At 42.4% G+C, this 13597-nt stretch overlaps 1 protein-coding gene across 3 annotated transcripts in view; it reads right to left on the bottom strand.

Annotated features, from left to right (window-relative positions):
- Positions 1–13597, bottom strand: part of Fbh1 (F-box DNA helicase 1) — a 39718-nt gene that overhangs the window by 17435 nt on the left and 8686 nt on the right. For 2 of the 3 annotated variants that reach the window (XM_052726768.1, XM_052726769.1), the window contains exons 2-8: positions 11587–11742; positions 8707–9308; positions 5647–5777; positions 5405–5540; positions 4371–4561; positions 1694–1786; positions 1132–1226 (exon numbers count right to left, since the gene is read on the bottom strand). In XM_052726768.1, coding sequence (XP_052582728.1) covers positions 1132–1226; positions 1694–1786; positions 4371–4561; positions 5405–5540; positions 5647–5777; positions 8707–9243 — 1183 coding nt within the window. In that variant the 5' untranslated portion in view covers positions 9244–9308; positions 11587–11742. Of the gene's footprint in view, positions 1–1131; positions 1227–1693; positions 1787–4370; positions 4562–5404; positions 5541–5646; positions 5778–8706; positions 9309–11570; positions 11743–13597 lie in introns of all 3 variants that reach the window. The other variant, XM_052726770.1, reaches the window with a different exon arrangement.

Genomic DNA, 13597 nt, shown 5'->3' with positions numbered 1-13597 from the left:
TATGTGCCAAGCAATGAGAAATAATAGAAAGATTATAATCTAGTTAGAAATAAACACCAACACGAGGTGAAACCAGGTAACAAAATGAGAATGTAAAGATAGCATAGGGCAGGAAAAAGAAAAAGAGTGAGAACTAGAAATAAAAATGGTCTCCTTTGTAAGGTGAGACTCTGGGAACATGACTCCTCCTTCCCAGTCTAACAAGGCTGCTCTGCAGATGCTCATGGAACAAGCAGACATTTATAGAACAATGCCCGTGCTGGCTACTTCTACCGTATGGAAATTAGGTTCGATCAATTAGCAAACTGGTTACATTAAGAGTTCAGCAATCAGATATTTGGGATTCAAATCATTAAAAAGGCCTTCATCAGGAAGAGATAGAAGTGACGAGAGTCAACACAGCACGACAGAAAAGGAAAGAGGAATGGGGTGGGGAGGAGAAAGAAGGGAGGAAAGAAGGCATCCCGGAGAGACAGATTCAACTGATCCTGCATGTCAATGTCTTCATAAAATAAGGCTGTCTAACCAACCTCACAGAATGCTGCTGGAACCAGCACCATGGCAGGCCACTGCAGGTGTTTAACAAATGTGGCCGGCAGGGTATCAGAGTAGAAAAGCAGCAGGAAGGGATTGCAGATCGAAAAAAATATCATCAGCAAAAGTTCAGAGAAGACTGCAAGTATTTCAGGACACTAAGATCAGAGGCACAAGTGACTGTACATTTAGGAAAGCGGGCTGAACCAAGAGAGGCCCTTCAAGACATCACCCTACAAGACTACGGAGCTACTGAACCCTGTTAAGCAGATTAATATGGCCTGCCTCTCCAGAAGGAATTGCTGACTGAGAATGTACAGGAGGGACTCACCCTACCTCACTGACAGACTCCATAAAATAATGCCTAGGAACTATCTGTCTAAGCAGGAATCCAATGTAGGTATTCTAAACAATGATAAGAGAAAATCAGTACTTCTTGGCTGGCTGGCTGCTTTGGGGACTGATTAAAGTAATTAAATAAAGTCAGAGTGCTCCAGCAGGTATTGGGAAGGGGATAGATACAGTGATTAGAAAGCAGAAGCAACCACATCATGAACCTGATGCTATACTCCAGGAATCTGACAGGAGCTCCCTTACCTGCAAATGCCATAATTTTTACCACTTGGAGAGGCTCCATCTTATGGTTCAGAATCAGCTGTTGTTCATGTGTTAGTTGGATAGATGTTTTCTTGCTATAATCATTACAGAAGAGAAATTAGAAAAACAGAAAGGAATTAAAAAGCCCAAGGGACGGCCAGTCCAAAAACCAAACAAGCAAACTGGATACACAACAGTAGACCCCCAATATGCCTCCCCTGAAGGGCGCTGAATGTTCTGAAACTAGATTAAGATGCTACTGTATAGCTCAATAAATCTACTAAAAACCACCAAACTCCAAATGGGTGAAATTTACACAATGTAAATCATGCCTCAATAAAGTGATCAAAGCAAAACACCTCTTGTCCTCACACATGAAAAAGAGTCAAGAAAGGAAGTCAAACCAGCATTGTGGTTCATGTCTGTATCCCAGCGCTCAGAAGGCTGAGGCCAGAGGAGTGTGGACTTTTTGAATTCAAGACCAGCCTGGGCTGCATATTGAGACTTTGTCTCAAAAAAGAATAGAAGACCAAGCACACACCCACATATAATGCATACATACCCTGGCCAGACAGATGGCTCCTCTTTAACTTTGGTGGCCTGGGTACAGGAATTCTCCTGAAGATATAGGCAATAGAAAATGTTGTAGTGAATCCTAATGGGGGAAAAAAGTAGATTTAGAGATTTCCAAATTTAACTCATAATCTATCTCATTTTTCCTTGGATGTATTTCAACTCCTTACCATTTCCAAAAAGAATATTCCTATTACATTTCAGTGAAAAAATGGAAAGAAAAGACTTCAGTCTCTGCAGCTGACAGAAGCACTTCCGGGAATCCCAGTCCTGAGAAACAGGCACTATCTTCTCTGTGTAGCATCACACAGAGGAAACGAGGACATGCTCTTGAAGGAAAAAGAGTACTATCGTGATCTTAAGAGACAAGCAATCAACAGAGCAGAAGATCCACCGGAAAGCAGGCATAAACACCACTTACGGCAATGTGAACCCTGCTTAAATAATGCAACCTTACTGCCAAACGTAAAGCCATCTTTCTGGACCTCAGGTGCTCTTCTGCCTGGTGACACTAGTTTAGAGGCATGGATAACATTCCCCTTTAAAAGTTCCAAAGGAAAGGTGCTTCACGGCTAGTAAGACGAGAACACCAAAGGTGCTTCACGGCTAGTAAGACGAGAACACCAAAGACAAGATGTCAGAAAAGCTAAGGGGATCAGAGATGACAAAACTAGTCAGCAGAGGAACGAGACATAAAGTCAGTCCACCCAAAGCAGCTTCAAAACCTGTTGTGTGCACACTGAGCCCACATTCAGCAACCTGGAACACTAATTCCCCAGTCAAGTGCTCTGCTCCACTCCAGAGTGAGGGAGCTGATCTCAAAGCCTCACTCTTTTTGATGAAAAGAGGTACCTTTAGTAACATTTCAGGAGCTGGACATACAACCAGATCAATAAACCACGCTACTACGGGCTGAACTGTGCCCCCCTGAAACTCAAAAGCAGAAGCCCTAATACCAAAAGTGACTGTTGGAAGAAAGGAAGGAAGGAGAATTAAGATTCAGTGCCATAACAAAGCTCCAGCCGTGATCCACTAGTACTACTATTTTTACAAGAAGAGACACTATCAAGTGCTCTGTCTCCCTGCCCCCATCTCTCTCTTGTTGGGATACAGAGAAGATGACTCACTAGGAACCCAACCTTCCCACTTTGTTCTTGGATCTCCAGCCTCCAAAAGGGCAAGAAAGCAAATGTCTGTGGCTTAAGCCACCTGGTCTATGGTGCTGTTATGGTGTCCATACACACACAGAATCCTAAGTATCCATTTGCTTAGGAGGACACTGTTCTTCATTTGATCATCTGTCTTGGTGAAATCTTAGAGAACTTCTTGTCCCAGGTCTCAGTACCATAGAGTGGGCTAGAACATAAACCAGTTAACAGACTGAACATAACTTGGGAATAGATGATAGGACACTACTGGAGTACAGTGTTCTGTACTGTCTTACCAAGGATGACAGGGTCACTGCTGTGTTTCTCTCGGGGCTCACTAATCCCAGGGGCCAGTCTTTTTCTAGAGAAGAAATCCTCAGGGTTTCTGCTTCTCTAGAACTGGCTGCATGATGGCTGCCTGTCTCCACCACTTCAGATGAGAGGGCAGGCCATTCCGTATATACCACCCATACTCGGAATCTTAAAGATCTTCCCTCCCCTGGTCCCCAGACATCTCTCATAATCTTGCACTAGTTTCTCCCACATTCAATGTACTCCTGCCACACTGGACTTCCCTGGTATTTATCAAATTCATTCCAACTTTGGGCCCTTAAATTACCTATTCCTTTGTATTACATGAAATATACAGAATATACAAATTCATAGAGACAGAAAGATTAGACGTTATTTCAAGATGGAGAAGAAAGGAAAATAGAGCAATGATTTCCTAAGTACAGAATCTCTGTTTTGTGTGATGGAAAAGCCCCACAAATGGACAGTAGTATCAGGACATAATATCATGACTGTAATACATCAACACAATTAATGTAATTAATGAATATCATAGTTATTGAAAAAATTACCTATTCTTTCTCTTAAAATGCTTTCCCATAACCCATAACTCAAAATGGAGGTTCCTCCCTCAGACTTGCTCATGCCATCCAAAGCAACGCTCCCCACTGCCCTCTCACTGCTACACTCCCATTACAGCACACCTCAGTCCCTAAGGCGCCTCCTCCCGTGCTCACGCACTGCCTGTCCGCTTGCACTGGACAAGCTCCACGTTAACTATCTTCACAGCAGACTCTCTTGTGCCTGGACAATTTCCAGCTTGTTACTTATCTTCGAATATTTTATCACTGTCAAGATAACTCTGTGTGAGCAACCAACACTCTAGGCCTTTCTCACATTAAGAAGATACAGTCATTAAGACTCCCATGATCTATAATCTGCTCGAAAGTGAGCAAGGAAGAAAGAAAATGCTAATGTTTTCCTAGGAAAATGTAGCCAGGTGTGAATACAGTGAGGAATTTCACCTTCACCTACAGCTCAACACCCAGAACATAGAAACTACGTGAAGAAATCTTAGTTGACCGTCACATGATATTCATGAAACACTTGGGACTGCTTTTCCACAGCTCAGTCCCCTTATACTGTACCCAGGGAGAAAGGAGGAGCTAGGACAAGTCTAGGACCTTGTCACTTTATCATAGCATCTCTCTTCCTCCAGGGTGTTACCTATTGCTGATGTTAATCCCCTTCTCCCTCATGGCATAAAGGAGCACAGCTATGCAGTATAAGGTCTCGGTGACATCTGGCATGGTCACTGTGGAGCTGGGTCTCCTGAGGCAGAAGAGCAGATGCTGGATGTCATTCACGCAGCTGGAGAGGAGCACCATGGCAGCCACCAGGGCCCAGACGTTAATGCCCTTCAAAGAGAAGTATACAGGATAAGAGGAGAAGCCAGACCCAACCACAATCTGGAAACTAGTGAGGAAACTAATGGACATGTCCAGCTTCTTATTTTACTGTATCTCTGTAGTAAGACCTTTAATCTCTCCGCCCCTTTCAAATTACTCAATGTGTCACCAAGGGAAGAGCCCCCTCAGGGGCTAGAGAAATAGCTCAGTGGTTAAGAGCACTTGCTGTTCTAGCAGAGGACTCAGGGTCAATTCCCAGCACCTACATGGCAGCTCACAATTCCTGTTAACTCCAGTTCCACAGGATCCCTTAAGTTCCTGCACACATGTGCACACCTACCCTTAGGCACACATTCACATAGAAAAATATAAATACACATACTGGGATGCTTTTGTTTTTCGAGACAGGGTTTCTCTGTGTAGCCCTGGCTGTCCTGGAACTTGCTCTATGGACCAGGCTGGCCTCAAACTCAGAGATCCACCTGCCTCTGCTAGGATTAAAGGCATGTATCACCACTGTCTGGCTTATATTGTTATTAAAAGGGCTGTCATAAAGAAACCCTATCACTCCAAGTGTTCAGAGGCTAGATAACTAGCATTCAGGAATATTTTAGAGAACTCCTCAACAGAACAGACTAAATGCTTTGTAAAATTCCTTCCAAATGCAAGAAGCTGCAAAGGACCTTTGATTTCTCCAAAGAGACCATTAACAAAATGAATGCTACTCAGAGATTCAGTAAAAAATTTAAAAATATATATAATCTTCAACTAATCTTAACCACCAACATACTTGTACTGAGAAATGATGTCACCATCCCCCAGAGTACCCCCACAGCCTCTTAGTTCACATACCCCAGCAGCTGCATAGAGGTCAGGTAGTTGTTGACGCATGCACGCCTCAGCCTCCAAAAGTAGAGGGTGATCCCTCAGGCTCCACAGCACCCTCTCAGGGTCTACACTTGGGGAGCATTTGGTGGTGGCTGTATATCTGTAAAATACTCAGGAAATGAGTCCAGAAGGAAGACAATCGTGAGCAAAGACATATGAGGAAGGACTTCGAAAACTGCCTCCCAAACAGGAGGAAAGGCACTCACCGTATGAGGTTCAGCACACACAAGTCTGAGTCCTTTTCTATGCCATGGCTCAAGAGGATGCCATCCACTTTGCTGACAGCCTGCTCTTCGTTTATCAAGTATCGATGGTACAGCTTTTTCCAAGGGATGAACTACGGAGTTGAAAAACAAAATGAAATAACATCCAGGCCATGATTCTTAAAAAGACTGGGCCACAACCAAGAAAACCTTCGACCAAGTACAAGTACAGCTCCCAATCCAAAGCTGGGCTAGCTTTTCCTTGTCTGAAGCACCAGATGAGCAGCATTTCCAAGCTCCAAAAGCCATACTGACCTTAGGGCAACAACTGTCACATGACACAAAGGGAAGGTGTTACGGAATGATAATGCTACACAGTGACATCTTCACCAAGATGTGATAACAGACAGAGTAACACCATATAGTAGAGTGCACAGACAGGAAGCACACATTGTCAGAACTGAAGGAAGAAGCAGATGCAGAGATGTGTTAAGGAGATGCTAGATGTGAACAGCACTCTACAGACTACTGAACGTAACAGATCCATACAGATGCTCCATTCAACAGCAGTAAAATCCATACTCATCCCAAGCCACATGAACATTCTCCATGTTGGATCACATATTGGGTCATAAAACCAGTCAATCAATTGAAATGGCTGAAGTTATACCACAAATCTTTTCAGTAACAACATGAGGACACTAAAGTCAAGGCAGCAGGAAAACAATGCTACCTACAACTTAAATCAGGCCTTCCTGTTCTTGAGATGAAGTGTCACCATGTAGCTGAGGCTGGCCTGGTACTAATTATGTATAGCTGAGGCCAGTCTTAAACTCATGGTCCTCCTACCACCACCTCCCTAGTGCTGGGATAGAGGCATGTATCAGTGCATCTGGCTTCACAAGTGCAACCTTGGAATAACCAATGGGTCAAAGGAGAAATCACAAACAAAGAAAGTGCCCTAAAACAGGTGAAAATAAAGACACAACCCAGCAAAACTTATGAGACACTGTGAAAACAGCACTCGTCAGCAAGCTTACAGTTAAAATGCTTCTTTTTACAACAGAGAAGGATTGAGCATTTGGTAGAACATTTGCCTAGAATGTGCAAGTCATAGTTTCAATCCCTAGCACTGAAAAAGACCTGAAAAGAGCAAACTACCTTCATACATCAAAGAACAACAAAAAAAAGGAACTAAACTCAAAACCAGCAGAGAAAGGAAATTACAAAGAGCCGAGCCTAACTGGACACAGAAGTGCACATCTGTAACCAGGGCTGGGTGGTGGAGAGTTTGAGGGTAGTCTGGAACGCATAAAGACTGCCTAAAAACAGCTATAACAGTAATGATACTCATAACAACCCTTAGCTAGATCAACTAAGAAAAATGAAAAGAAACATTAAAATTAATGTCATAGAAGTAAAAAGCCTACAAGGGAAAAAAAGGGGGATAAATTCCTAGAAACACACATCCTAAAGTCTGAATAACAGAAACAGAAATTTTAAACAGAATGATAATGAGTAAAGAAATGGAATCAAAAATCAAAACTTCCATCACAAAGAAGCCCGGGACCAGATGGCTTCTCTGGGGAATCCTACAGAACATTTAACGAACAATCAACACCAGCATGCCTCACACTCTGCCAAAAGACTGAAGAGAAGGAAAAAGTGCCAAATTCCTTCGGTGAGGCCAACACTGCCATAACATGAGAGCCAGACATAGACACTGCGAGAACCTGCAAGCCATGGCGGACGACTGAAAATAAAGACATTGAGTTGCTGTTGCTGTTGCTCATGATCAGAGGGCATTACTGTAACATTTTAGGAGAGAAGTGCAAGCTTGGATGTGGTCCCAAGAAATCATCTTTGCAAACAAAAAACTCTTACTTATCCCCACCTCCAGTATTCAGCTGATATAAGAGTTTGCCATTTAGTTGACAGAAATAGTATAAGCAAATAGGGTTCACATCAAAAATCATAAAAACATTTCTCAGAAATCAGGAACTAAGTAAGACCCCACAATAGAACGTTAAAGTGACATGAAATTTCTCCCAACATCTTTTGTAACTTAGAAGAAAAAAATCAGCTTTCCGTTTTGGGCTGTACAAAATTCAGCTCATGGGTCTCTGAGATCTAAAACCTCGAGGTTTAGTGTGAGGGCTGCACTTAGCAGCTGGGCAGTGGTTACTATGCTACAAAATAACATACTGAATTGTACCATAAATGCTATTGATAGTGTTTGGGTCACCACAAGAAAAAGAGAAAGAAAAGTCAAGAATGTCATGAATGTTCAAAGGAATAGTCTGAAGACTAAGCTTACCACATATAAACAGCACCATGCTGAGAAAATAAAAACAAAAAAGGTTACCAAGATTCAGGAAAAACAAAAGACAAAAGAAAAGAATAATGACAATTCTACAGGGAGCAGCTACCCACCTCCCTGACAGACGGAGAAGAATCTGGACAAAAGTACTTTTCCAGCATGATTGTAACAAAAAGTAGAGAAGGCAGAAAAACAGGCAGTCCCTCTGCCGGGTCTGTGCACAGGAAACAGAAATACTAAGTGATTCAAACAGGGAAGAGAAAAAAGGCATGGGAAAGAATGGGTTACTAAAACCAAATACAGTAACATAACTACACTACCAGAGGTATAAACTGCTCTAACAGCAAAAAGGAAGTGATGAGCTGCAGCGGACAGGATGGGAAGGCACAGTGTGTATAACTGTAAGTCCTGAAGAACAAGTAAGATGGCGACAGTCAGGTACCAACAAGGTGACCTTACTCTACGTGGGATGGGGGATTACACATGGTGGGCCAAATATGCAGTCTATAATCAGGGCACAGCAAATCATGTGCTTCAGACAAAAAACACAACTGTGAGCAGAAGTAAGTAAGGGTTCTGGAAGGTTTGACAGGACAAGCCTGGACGGCCTCAGACTCCTGGGGAGTCTGCACTTTATTCATGAAGCAAATGGAAACCACCACTTTGGAAAGGTCCTCTCCTCCGAAATCTGCACTAAGTGAAGCTAGTCTGTATGCTGTTGGAGGACTGAGCACTTAACTTACCAGTGGGTCACTGATTATTTCCCTCCAAAGGTGACACACCAAGCTGAGGTTCCAGTACAGGTCCTCCACTGGGAGGAAGGCGAAGATGTGCCTCAGGACTTCACTAGGCAGCCTACAAATGTGGCTGGGTACTTCTTGGCAAGGCACAGTTCCAAGAAGCCCATAATACGAGTCAGGAAAGGGATCAGGACCAATGTCCTCGATATCTTGGCCAGGTTCTGTAGACACTGTGGAGCACTGTGACAAACCATCCTCTGCTTCTTGCTTGACCTCCCTAAGTCTTGTACACGATGAGAACAAACGATGGCGTGGAGTCTTCTTAGTAACCCCATCCCACTGGCTGGCCTCTGCAGCTCTATTACTCTCTTCCTCAAAGGAACGAGACCGTTTCCTGGTAGGAAGAGCAGATCCTGATGAGCCCAGCCTCACTTCTCCATTATCATCCTGAGGCAAAGTACAACTGCTTTCTGCAGGAAAAATCATATCACCCTCAGAGTCCTGACAGCTGTCCCGGCCAACAGAATTGCTTTTGGCCATGTCATTGGTACAACGCCGGTGGCCAGCTAGGAAGAACTCAGTAATAAATCTCTGACATCCTTGACCTGTAGAGAGAACCCAAACAGAACAGGGAAGAAAAAAAAAATCAGTGGCTGCTGAACCACAGTAGACCCAAATAAGACTAATTATCTATGTTAATGGAAAAGAGAGACACTGGTATGCTTATGGGTCAGGTGGTCATATAAACAGCTAATATAAAAATAATCAGACACATATTTAGCAAGAGACAACGGTTGTGTACTGACCAACACTCTACCATGCAAGCATATATATGTATAAAGTCAGATGCTGCACACTGGACACCTGAGTGGGCAGACAGAGAAGTGGCTGCTCACGTTCACGTCCCAGGCACAGTGCAGCTTCCTGGCTTGCTCCCACAACAGCAATTCGAAGTTTGCAGAAAGAAATGTGGGTTATCAGGTCCACAAGTGTCTATTCTTCACCTGGCCATTCAAATATGTTTAATTTCTTTTTATTTCCTACTGTGAATCTGCCACTTTTAAAACAAAGAGCTGGAATTTTCTCATTTTATTAGCATGATACCCAGTATCTTCTTCACATGTACTCAGTCAGCATTTTCTTTTCTTTTCTAAGATTTATTTATTTATTATGTACACAGTGTTCTGCCTGCACGTGTCCTTGAAGGCCAGAAGATAGCACCAGATCTCATTACAGGTGGTTGTGAGTCACCATGAGGTTGCTGGGAATTGAACTCAGAACCTCTGGAAGAGCAGTCAGTGCTCTTAACCACTGAGCCATCTCTCCAGCTTCAATCAGCACTTTCTAAGTACATCTACTTTTGAGAGGACTATGAAGTGACACTCCCTGACCTCACTACCTTTCAAGAGAGAGCCCAAGCAACAGTGATCTCAGACACCACTACAGCTTTTTCTAAATAAAAGTATCAACGTACAACAATATATATGGTTCCTTTCTAAATGGTAAAGCACAAATTCTTACTTTGGAAAGAAAGAAAATGGGTTGAAACTAGAATTAGCCTTTAAATGAATTAACGGACTTGAAATTAATATCATATTGGGGGAAGGAACATCAATTATAATTGCTTCCAGAGCAATATAAAAGACTAGAGTTTCACATCAGTAAGGGCTCGCTAAATCCAGATACTTCTGAATTGCCAAAGTCAGTCATACCACTAGTGAAAACACTGCTACCCACTCAGCAGTAGAGGCCTAAGGAACTAACAAGATAGGCTGAGAGGTTGGCTTATCCACACAAGGCAAACTAAACTTCAGAACTTAAGAATTAAGTCTGAAACTGCCTCACAAAATTGGTTACAGCAGTCCCCAAATTGGGAAATATGGATTATTTAAACTAGATTGGATTCTGAAATTTGGAAAACCAATCTAAAGATTTTAAAATAGGTATTAACAAAAGTAAGAATTTGTCCAATATAAACAGAGGTGACAAGAAAAATCAAATTGCTAGAAGTTGACTTTCATGTATTAATGGTATCAAAATTAAAGAGATTAGTGACCCACATTTGATCATTACACATTGCACACTGTATCAAATTACCACACTGTACTCCATTAATAAGGATAAACATTGCATATAAATCAAAAAAACTAAAGTTTTTAAATTCAAAAAGCAAAAAACAAAATAAAACAAAACACAAACCTGTCAGGTGATGAGTGTGAATCCATCACAGAAACAGGGAAACACTTTGACAGGTTCTTAGGAATCGCTGTGACATGACAGAAGACCATCATGTCTAAGGTATTATGCTTACTGGACAGACCAGGTACCAGGAAGCAGGGGTACAACTGGCCAAGCACTGGAGGAAGCACAGGCCTGTGACCCAGCTACTCTGGAGGCTGAGGCAGGAGGATGAAAGCTTAGTGAGAGCTCATCTCAGGACAAAAGGTAGAAAGAGCAGGGCTGTAGCTCCCGGTAGAGCACATGGCACCCTGGGTTCAATACCCAGTTCTACATACAACGACCCAAAGAAAAAGCACGCCCTGTAAGGCAGGAACACTCTAAAGGAAAATACTGATCCTGGGGACTTCCTGACAGGTTGGTCAAGGAGGCAAGATGCTTGCAGACTGGATGACTGGAGGAACAGTGACAGTGGTCCGTGTCTTTTATTACTTTACAATTAGGTACGCTGACAGGGTCTTACATTACAGAAAGGCAGAATTTCCATGGAAAACATACAAAAAATGAACACAAATGTCAGCCTGTTCTAGTGGGTCTGGAAAATCAAGCAGCGACATTTATGAACACTGGTATGAAACTGGAAGACATTCAAAAGTCACACCAACTACAGATTTAGAGACAGAAGATACCTTTTTGAAGACATACCCTTATTGCCTCCTTTTGTTCTGGGTCTAGGATAGAGGCCATGGTTCGGGTCTCTGCTTGTCCATCTCTGACTGAAGGGTTGAGTCGAGGCCAAATGTCTCCGGGCCAAATGCTGGCAGTCCACTGCTGTAAGACGCTTCTGCTTGAATCGTCTCACTGTTTTGGAACAAGCAGAGGAAATGGGACACTTGTTAGTTACTCCCAAACACAGACGGTAGCCAGTGAATTATACTCAAGTTATAGGAATACACTGAGGACTGATTTTGAAGATCACCACAACTGGCCTTTCTCTTCTCTATTAGTTCCATGTCTAAGCATAAGTTTCTTAGAATTTAAGAATGTTTATGGGGCCAAGAATGTTTATGGGGCCGGGCGGTGGTGGTGTATGCCTTTAATCCCAGCACTCGGGAGGCAGAGCCAGGCGATCTCTGTGAGTTCGAGGCCAGCCTGGACTACCAAGTGAGTTCCAGGAAAGGCGCAAAGCTACACAGAGAAACCCTGTCTCGAGAAACCAGAAAAAAAAAAAAAAAGAATGTTTATGGCTACCACCTCCTCGACCACACCCATCCTCAAGCCTGTTTAATGCTTTAAATAGGAGAATGTAAAGCAGCACTCAAAATGGCATTTTATGATACTAAAATGACTTTATTTAAAAATTTTAACATACTTTATAAAAGCCTTCCTTGATTATGAAATACTCAAAAGAAGTTGCCCCAGCCTATAAAGACAAACACTGCACATTGGCTCTCCCATGTGAAGCTTTGCTCTGAACTTTTAGATCTGTGTCTCCAATTTGGAGTCTGTAGAGGTCAGGAAGCTAGAAAGGGCCCAAGAGAGGAAACAGGGAAGAGGTCTTAAGAGGTTAGGGGATGTGATACAAAAAAAAAATCTCCATTAATTGATAACAGATGAAGCAATTTTCCCAGCCTTCATTTAAGCCATGATTCTACAATAACCACAGAAAATTAAGAGTTGGCTATAACTTTATTTTAAAAATAAAAACTTGGGTTTGTTTGTTTGTTTGTTTGTTTGTTTACTTGCTTTTTGTTTGGAGATAGAGGCTTACCACATTGCCTTGGATGGCCTGGAACTCAAATATCCTCCTGTCTGCCAAAATTAAAAATTTAATAGTTTACTTTCTATCAAAGGAATGAATTAAACTACTTCTTTTAAATTGCAACTTTTAAAAAACACAAGTATGAGGACCTGAGTTCATATCCCCAGAACCCATGTTTAAAACAAACAAACAAGCAAAAAATGGGCATAGTAGCTTAGGGCTGTGGTCCTAACGGGGAAGGGGGGGTAGCAAGACAGGAGGATCCCCACAGCTCACTGGCCAGCCTGTCTAGCCAAAAGAGAGAACTCTAGGTTCAGTGAAAGACCCTGTATCACAAAGTAAGGTAGAGAGTGAGTGATAAGTCAGACATCTGACATCAACCTCTGGTTTCTGTGAATTCATGTGTGCGCTAGGAGATAGACACACACACACACACACACACACACACACACACACACACACACACACACACGCACGCACGCGTGCGCATTCAGGAGATACACATACTAAGGCCCTGGGTTTCAAAATATATATTACTGAGAATAACTACAGATGACACTTTCTATGACTACTCCTGCTCAGTACCCAGACAGCTGGGAAATCACCCTTCCCAATTGCAGTTAATTCTTTGAAGTTTTAATATAAGTTTTTAAAAATTAAACTCCATGAATATTGTAAGACATCTAAAAAAGTATTTCCATCACACTAATAGTTGTATGCTGGAGACCCTATGACTACCTCACTTCAGAAGACAGAGAACTACCGTGTCAGGCCCCACCACAGGGCGCACATATGGCTCTGATGAAGGAAACACTGGGTAGTTCTGACGTAGGCATTTAACTTTTATCTGGGATGTACCATTGATTAATGAGAAAACAAAGAGAAATGTCAAAACCATACACAAAGTTGCCTACCTACTTCTACTTAGCAAAGCTTATCTAACTTGAATAAACC

The sequence above is a fragment of the Peromyscus californicus genome, unplaced genomic scaffold (genome assembly GCF_007827085.1).
Source record: "Peromyscus californicus insignis strain IS unplaced genomic scaffold, ASM782708v3 Scaffold_8__1_contigs__length_139910024, whole genome shotgun sequence".
Classification (NCBI taxonomy): domain Eukaryota; kingdom Metazoa; phylum Chordata; class Mammalia; order Rodentia; family Cricetidae; genus Peromyscus; species Peromyscus californicus.
The sequence above is the reverse complement of the archived record's forward strand: the minus strand, read 5'-3'. Positions and strand labels throughout refer to the sequence as shown.